The 10,000-nt window shown below is 35.5% G+C and overlaps 1 protein-coding gene across 1 annotated transcript in view; it reads right to left on the bottom strand.

The window, feature by feature from the left end:
* The window catches only part of LOC143040757 (glycine receptor subunit beta-type 4-like), a gene marked incomplete in the record, with an annotated part of 239,205 nt that overhangs the window by 85,524 nt on the left and 143,681 nt on the right, over positions 1 to 10,000 (bottom strand). Inside the window, 1 exon segment of the mRNA XM_076212160.1 lies at positions 7,175 to 7,243. Within this exon segment, the coding sequence (XP_076068275.1) occupies positions 7,175 to 7,243 (69 nt within the window).

Below are 10,000 nucleotides of genomic sequence, written 5' to 3'. Positions count from 1 at the left end.
TGCACGCGTTCGTCCGCGGGGGAACACTGAAGCAAAACAACTAATTACAGGAAGACGTGGTAGGGAGACCGAAAGCAAAGACAAAAAAAAAAAACTCTGTTTACTCAAGCTCACAGGAACACATCGTGCCGGACGAGAAGAAAGCAAGAGAAGAAAAATATTAGTACCTCGTTGCCAATAACCAGCGTTTCTACCCTTGGGGACAATGTCCCAGCGAAGAGGCATAGAGATGGTGAACGAGAGTTGAAAAAGCAGAAATCAATTATGTATAAACATATATATATATATATATATATATATATATATATATATATATATATATGTATATGTACGTATGTATATATAAATATATATATATATATATATATATATATATATATATATATATATACATATATTTGATGGAGAATAACCTCCACAATTAACAAATGCAACGTGACTCTGATCCGTAGGGATGCCACCAAAGTCCCCTAAATATTGAATACATAAAGTTCGTACAGTCAACACCCCATACGAGGTATATATGTAAGCATCCATTACGTATGCACGTACGTGTACTTTGCGTGCGCGTGAGTGTGCCTTTATGTGCCTGCGTGTGTGTGTACAACATAAATTCACATGAACCAGTGCGCACACAGACAAATAGATTAACATATGCATACGCTGGGCGCTCGATCGCTGCTTTGAAAACAGACATTTGTGTAAACACGAACTTGAAGAATTGCCAATATTTGCATACAAACGCTTCCAGGTCTCTGACGAGGGAACAAGATAAAAAAAAAAGGTTCTTAAAGAGCCACAATATTTTTAATTCTTCAAAATTTACGTAAAACTTTTTGAATTAGATATTGGCATTTCTCTTTACTTTTCTTTTTCTTGTACTATTAATAGACCTTTTCTAATGAAAAAAGAATATGAAAATCTCCTGTGCGTTTTCTATCAAATAGATAACTTAATAAATAGATAAATGAATGAATAGATAAAATGTATAGATAATAGATACATAGATAAATGATAAATACATAAAAAATAAGTGCATTAGATATATAAATCAAATAAATAAATGTATAGATAAATAAAATAAATATATATATATAAATAAACAAGTAAATGAGAAAATATGTAAGAAAATAAAATTAAACATAGATAAACGTGCAAATAAGTCAACAAGCAAACAAATAACTAAATGAATAAGTAAATCATTATTATTTCTGTTTTGATTTTTAACAAGTTTCACATAAATGAGTGCACAGAACAAGTAAATTAAAAATAAACAAACAGATGAATAGATAAATAGGCAAACTAGTAATTAAATAATTTTTATTTTTCGTTTTGATTTCTTTTACAAGTATCAAATACTTTCTATCCAAATAAGATTTTCATTCTAACTGCCGCCAGACAATTTTATTCACTTGAACATCACTTATGGGTAGGAAATAGACGCAGATACAAATAGATGTAGATGCAAATAGACGTTAATGTAAAGAATGGACGGACAGACTTTATACAGACAGGTTACTTAGACAGAAATCATCGCACTGGACATACACCCTCGCTTTATCAGTCACCTGTTCCCGAGGTGCTGCTGGGTCACGTGAATGTCACTGGCTGCCCATGGGTATCGTTCCCGGTCTTTTGTACTTCGTGAAAATAGAGGATGAAGCAAGTGCGCCACAAGACCAAGTGACACAAACATTCATACACACACAAGCATACATACATACACTCATATACACAAATACACACACACACACACACACACACACACACACACACACACACACACACATATATATATATATATATATAATACTCACACACTCACACACACACACACAAACGCACGCACACACACACACACACACACACACACACAAGCACACACACACAAAAACGCACACACACACACAATCGCACACGCACAAACGCACACGAACTAACGCACACGCACAAACGCACACACACACACACACACACACACACACACACATTCACACACACACACACACACACACACACGTCCGTTGGATGGACGGCGGAGATTGACGTCCTAAAGAAAAAGTTAAATTCTCGTGGATCTCAACGCAAAGGAAGTACCTATTGTATTTACATGGGGGGGGGGTTGCTCGTGGTGTAGTGGGAAAGTGAGGAAAAAGGAGAAGGGGAGGGATAACTGAGGGAAATGGAAGGAAATGAGGAAGGAGAGGACTTGGTCCAGGCAGGCAGACGCCATGTAAACAAAAGAGGGCCGGACCAATTTAGTGATGACGAAAGGTCTAACAAAAATGTAAAGATTAGAAACATAGATATGAGTAGCACAATAGAAGGTGAGGATAATAATTTCCATGGATTCAATGAGGGGGGGGCGGATACCAACCTCCCCCGACTGGCAAGACTCGAAGAAAAACTTGAACAAATGACCGAACATTGGGAGAGTAGGTTCGGTAGAATGTCAAAAATGGCAGAAAAGGTTGAAATATTGGAAGCACTAGAGAAGGCAACCGAAAACTTAAATCAGGAACTCGAAGAACTAAAAAGACAGTTAAAAGAAGTAAAAGAGGAGAATGAAGAATTAAAGAGGAATAGTAAGGACAACAAAGAGGGTTGGAAAAAAATCCAAGAAAACAGTAAAGTTGCATTTACTGACATAATCAAACAACAAATGAAAGAACAAACTGAAGACTCAGTTATTAAAGTGATGAGACAGAAGGAGAATATAGTAAGAGACTTAGCAGATAAAAAGAAATGTATAATTATATTAGGAATGGAAGAGAAACATGACCCAGATGGAACCACAAGAATCAAAGAGGAAAATGAAAATGTAAGCATTTTACTAGAATCAGTTCAGGAAGATGAACCAGAAATAATAAAACAAATCGAAGAGAAGTTTAGACTCGGAAAGTACAGTACAGATAAGACCAGACCAATTAAGATTAAATTCAGGTCACAAACGATGGCAGAGAATATCTTAGCAAAAACAGGGAAACTAGCAGCAAGTGAGCAATATAAAAAAGTATGGATAAAAAGAGAAATGAATAAATAGGAAAGAGAGGAAAAAATGAAAAGACAACAAGCTAAGGAAAAAAACGAGAACAGAACAGAGTCAGAAAAAGAGAGATTCTATTGGAGAGTAGTGAATATGAAAGTAAGGAAATACGACATATTAGAGAAAAACAAAAGGGAAACAGAGAACACAATGGAAGTGGCAGAAAACTAAAAGTGTCTTACACAAATATAGATGGATTAATAACAGGATTGAATGAGCTGAATGATTATCTGAAGGAAAAAGAACCGGACATAATGGGAATTGTAGAAACAAAATTAAAAGGTCCACTACCACCCAACAGTGTAGGACAAGATGCATATAATTATTGGATTAGAAACAGAGAGACAAAACAATGGGGTGGAGTTATTTTCCTGACTGAGAAGGATATAAACGTGAGGAGTGTCACATATGGAAAGAATACAGTAGAGATGATTATGATCGAAGTGGAAGACAGAGATAAGAAGAGCAGAAAGTTTGTGATATATTGTGTGCCTCCAAAAACAGCCTCGTGGGAAGAGAGTGAATATAAATGTATGTTAGAAGACACAAAGATAACATTAAATAAGGTAATGGAAGATGGAGGAAGAATAGTTATGATGGGCGACTTTAATTGCAAAGAAGTCTGCTGGGAAGAGATGACAGTAAAGGGTGGAGACGGCTCATGGGGAAACGCTCTACTTGAGATGATTACTGACCATACAATGACACAGTGAATACAGGAGAACACTAGGTATAGAAATGAAGAACCATCGAAACTAGACCTAATAATCACATCTGAACCTAGAACAGAGGAAAAGATTGAATATAAAACACCAATAAGTAAAAGAGACCACATATTGATTGAACTGGAACTAAATGAGGAAAAATACATGAAAAGAAATGAGCAATATAGAAAAGGAAGAATGATGTATGAAAAAACAAACTTTGATCAAATAAGATAATTATTTCAAAAAGAAAACTGGGAAGGAATATACAAAGAAGAAACAACAGTGGAAGAGAAATGGAATATTTTGACAAAAATTTATAAAAAAAAAAGGAGTGGAAAAGTATGTCCCAAGACAAAAAAAAAAAAAAAAAAAAAAATATTTAAATTGCTGGTACAAAAAAATTTTTAGGGAGTTAAAAGAAAAAAGAGAAAAAGCTTGGACCAAATGTAAAAAGTACAAAAGGCCGGAAAAAATGGAAAATATACACTTGTTATAGAAATGAATATGTACAAGCGTGCAGAGAGGAAAAGAGAAAATATGAAAAAGATGTCATAGAAAAATGTAAAGATCAACCAAAATTATTTTACAGATTTGTAAACAACAAACTGAAAAACAAACAAGATTTGGAGAAATTAAGACAAGGAGTTGAATACACAGAGGAAATAGAAATTGCGGAAATTATGAACAAGCATTTTAAATCAGTGTTTACAAGGGAGAACATACAACCTGAGGAGATTGAATGGAAAGAGAAAGTCCCCCCTATGAAAGAAATAGAAGTAACAAAGAATGAAATAATGAAACACTTGAGTAATCTTAATGTCAGAAAATCGCATGGACCAGATGAAATACCATAGTGGATTTTGAAAAAAATGCAGGAATGAACTGCCAGACAAAATACATAGCATAATAAACAGTTCCTTGAAAGAAGGAAAAGTTCCAGAAGATTGGAAAAAAGCAAATATAGTACCTATATATAAAGGGAAATAAAAAAGACCCTAACAACTATAGACCAGTCTCTCTAACAAGTACAATAGCAAAAAATTGTGAAAGAATTGTCAAAAGTAGATGGGTGAAATATTTAGAAAAAAAGAAATAACAACGTGCTAAATCCAAGGCAATTTGGATTCAGACAAGGACGATCATGCGTCACCAATTTAATATGTTTCTATTCAAGGCTAATAGATATAATACAAGAAAGAGATTGATGGGCTGATTGAGAATTTCTATATCTAAAAAAATCTTTTGACAAAGTACCACATAAGAAGTTGCTTAAGAAATTAGAAACTGAAGGAGGAATACTGGGCAAACTGCTTAATTGGATGGAAGACTTTTTACAAGAAAGAAAAATGAGAGTAGTGATAAGAGACACTCAAATTGGGATGAAGTAATATGTGGTGTTCCACAAGGAACAGTTCTGGCCCCAATAATGTTTGCTATATATATTAATGATATGGATGAAGAAATTGAAAGTTATATGATCTTCTTTGCAGATGATGCAAAATTACTGAAAAGAGTGAAAACTGAAGAAGATTGTGAATCACTACAGCGTGATCTAAATAAAGTACAGGAATGGAGTAGGAAGTGGAAGATGGAGTTCAATACTAAAAAGTGTAGTATAATGGAATTTGGAAAAAGCAAAAACAGAATAACAGGATCATATAATTTGGAGAAGAAGGAATAAAAAAAAGTAGAAAGTGAGAAGGACCTGGGAGTCATTGTTATGAATAATATGTCACCTGAGAAACATATAAATAAGATTTTTGGAGAAACTTATAATTTAATAAGAACAATCAAAGTTGCATTTACATACCTGGATGAAGAAATGGCGAAGAAAATTCTAATCACTCTGATAAGACCAAGATTGGAACATGCAGCAACGATGTGGTCACCTGGTACAAAAAAAGGTATAAAAGAACTTGAAAGAATACAAAAAGCAATTACAAAATTGGCACCAACACTCTCAAAAGTATCATATGAAGAGAGACTAGCAAAACTTGAACTACAGACACTAGAGCAAAGAAGAGAGAGAGGAGATTTGATAGCTATTTACAGAATCATGAAAGACATAGAAATTATTGATAGAGAGAATCTGATAAAATGGGATGATAGAAATACAAGAGGACACGGAAAGAAAAAAAAAGACAGCTATAGAAGAGATCTGAAAAAGAACAGCTTTCCTCACAGAGTAATAGACAGTTGGAACAAGTTAGATGAGAAAGTGGTGTGTGCAAAAACAATACATGAATTTAAAAATAGTTTAGATAAAATGAGATATGAAGACGGGACCCCACGAGCATAGCTCCCCTTCCCGTAAAATACAACTAGGTAAATACAACCAGGTAAATACACACACACACACACACACACACACACACACACACACACACACACACACACACACACACACACAAGACTTGTGGCGCAGTTGGTAGAGTTCCCGGCTGCCACTACGGCGACCCGGGTTCGAATCCCGCTCAGGGCTGAAATAATTTCAGTATCTCTGCACTGCGAGTCGTTACTCTAACTCTCGTGGGCGGGGAGTTGGATGTGTGTGTGCGTGTAAGGTTACAGCATTACCCATAGATCGGTCATATGTGAGCTCTGAGTTCTATTCCGGGAGGGAAATAGGTGTCGATCACGAGTCCAACGCGTGATCCAAGACCATGGTGAGTCACACACGTATACAAATACACACGATAACAGGCACAACCTTCCTTACAGTGACAGCCCTCCCTATTCCCTTTGTTGTTTCACAAACACATACACAACCACAATGAAGCCCCAGCTGAATTGACGACTTCAGTTCCCGTACCACCTGAGTCACACACACCCTACCCCCTCCCCCTCCCCCCATCACCGATGAGACACCAGCTGCGTTCTCATAGAAACAGGCCATCCATAAGAACAGCCCGTATCGTTCACGGGTCACCATCATCGATCACGCTGCCACATCCCCAAGACACGAAGAGCCTTGCCTCCCAGCCCCCGTAGGCTGTCACTTGAGCCCCGGATCGATCTCCGAGATCTCGACTCTGGGCGTTTCATACTACGGTAATGACTCTGAATATTCAAACATTTATGTAGCATATGATACTTTCAATGTTATTTTGGCTGCCGTCAGACGATTTTATTCAGATCCTTGGCACAGGAGCGACGGGAACATTTACCCTCCTCCCCCCAAAAAAATATATATATGTAATCATACTGCAGAAACCACAGGGAAAATAAAGTCGGAATACTAAACGTTTTCGTCTATTACGACATCCTCAGATTACGAATATATATGTAAATATGTATGTACAGAGAGATAATAAATAGATAATATACAAATTAAAATAAACAGAGAAATATAGATATGAAAAAAATAATAGGTAAATAAACTAAATGAATATATATAGCTAAGACAAAATAGCAGTCTCACCTGTGCAAGCGCCCATCCAGACATCAATAGCCTTGACGTAGGACACCTGTGGAAGTCCCCCTTGAATACCTGAAAATAAATGAATAAATAAATAAATAAATATCTTAATCCATTAATCTTTGGTCCCAGATTTCATATCAGATAGGTAAATCTCACAGTCGTTCCTTACAACCTGGACGACATGCGGATGCTGCTGCTGCAGGCCTTTAAAGGATCAAGTGATTATTATGGGCCTGATATGTGATTCTTCCGATTTCAATCAAATTTTTATTCTTCGTTCGTGGTTGCTTGATAGTGAAGCCACGCCTACTTTTTTTATATAGATGTGGTAATTAAGGTTTTAGGAGCAAACCATAAATGCTTAAAGACGTAAAAGGGAAATAATTGAGTAAGCACTACAAATAATATGATAATGTATATATATATATATATATATATATATATATATATATACCCCATATATATATATATATATATATATATTATAATATATATATATACATATTATATACACACACATACACGCACACAATATATACATATATATATATATATATACATATTATATATATACATATACACACACACAATATATATATAAATATATATATATATACATATATTAAAAAATCTCATTCAATTTTTGCAAGTGAAATAGTATCATACGCGCTATAAAAACACGTTCTGTTTTTTCAGAAAAAAAGGTATTACAGAACAATAAAACCAAACAAAAAGCATAGCCCCAACTCAACCATCCTCCCACTAACACGCTTCCCTTTGAGCAGAATTTTTTTTCTTTTTTTTTTTTCTTAATCACCGAAGGCTTCCCTGGGAAAATGTGGTTCAAATTAACAGGATAAAATCACCCGGTTAGCTACAATGAAGTTAGGACATACCGAGGCAAGATGTCCTTCTTGCACCCGAAGTTGCCTTCCTGGAACCAAAACTACCCGGAAATAACAAGTCCGCCTCAGAGGACTTTATAAAGCCTCTTTCAGATTTGTATACTTAGTGTCTGACCCATTTCGGGAAAGGAAAGAAAAATATGTATATACTCTTTGGTGTGCCATTACTTTCCATAAGCGTACGAGTAGGCGACACAGGGCATTAGCTCCAAGAGGCCCCATGTTCCAGAGGCGCTGTTCAGGTTCTTCTTTCCAAGAGGTCTCAGGTTCCAGAGGCGTTGTTGAGGTTCTTTCCAAGAGGTCTTAGATTCCAGAAACAGTGTTGAGATTCTTTACAAGGAGCTCTCAGCTTCCAGCTCTCAGGTTCTACAGGCATTTTTGAGGTTTCTATTTCAAGATCTTAGACTCCAGAGACGGCGTTGAGGCTCTTTTTTCAAGGTCTCTGGTTCCAAAAATTAGTATTGAGGTTATTATTTCAAGGTCTTCGAGGTTCTTATATCAGGAAAGTCTCAGGCCCTAGTAGCGATCTTCAGCTTCTTCTTTCAAGAAGGTCTCAGGTTTCAGAAACGGTGGTGAGGTTCTTATTTTCAAGAGATTTCAGATTACAGCAGATTCTAGAGGCGGTGTCGAGATTCCTATCTCCAAGAGATCTCCAGGAGCAGTATTGAGGTTCTTCTTTCAAGAAGGTCTCAGGTTACAAAAACAATGTTAAGATTCTTCTTTCCAGAAGGTCTCAGGTTCCATAGGCAATATTGAGGTTTATTTCTTCTGGTACGGATAAGAACTTACGAAGTCTCTACATCTACCAATCACAAGTGATAGATTATGAGACGAGAGACCATCTCTCATCCAGAAGGGTAATAATGTACGCTTGGTCAGACACATTTTTACATAAATGAGAGGGAGGGTATACTTTATCTTGTTTATTAATTCTTATCATTTCTATTCATATACATACATACATATACATACACATACATATATACATAATATATATATACATACATATATATATATAATATATATATATATATATATATATATATAATTGGTGGGGCAGAGCCTTTGTAAAAAGCTGAATGGCTCAATGTATCAATGCAAGGAAATAAAGGACAGAGAATAAGGGATTCAGAATCACTGTGTATTCAAACCTAAGGCCTAGATTTCTTCGAATGGCCTTTGTAAGAAGACTAGACCACGCCACTGTACTGAGATCGGGCGAAGTCTTTGTAGTGAGATTGCCCAAAGGTCTTTTACTGCCGTTTCCTATTATCACTTCCTTTCATTCTATGTTCTCATTTCGGATTTTTCCTTTTCCTTTTTTCGAATTCCCCATTTCATTCTTTTCTTCCTCAATAGTTCCATTAGATTTAATTTTTTTTACAATTCTTTATTTTTAGTTCTTCGTGTGAATGTGTCTCTGTTTTACTGTTTTGATTACACACACACACGCACACACACGCACACACATACACACACACACACACACACATTATATATATATTCATATATATATATATATATAATCTTATATATATATATACATATATATATATATATATCATATATATATATATTTATACGCACATACACACACACACACACACACACACACACACACACACACACACACAACAACACACCACACACACAAACACACACACACACACACACACATACACACACACACACACATATATATATATTTATATATATACATATATACTAGACACACACACACACACACACACACACACACACACACACACACACACACACACACACACACATCTAATATATATATATATATATATATATATATATATATATATATATATATTGCGAATGAATCACTTCAACACGTGTTCAGAATTACGCTGGTAACCACTGAAGAAAAAGGAAAACACAGAAATCCCAAGCG

The sequence above is a fragment of the Oratosquilla oratoria genome, chromosome 29 (assembly GCF_046742065.1).
Source record: "Oratosquilla oratoria isolate Oo_2021 chromosome 29, ASM4674206v1, whole genome shotgun sequence".
NCBI classification, from domain to species: Eukaryota; Metazoa; Arthropoda; class Malacostraca; order Stomatopoda; family Squillidae; genus Oratosquilla; species Oratosquilla oratoria.
The sequence above is the reverse complement of the archived record's forward strand: the minus strand, read 5'-3'. Positions and strand labels throughout refer to the sequence as shown.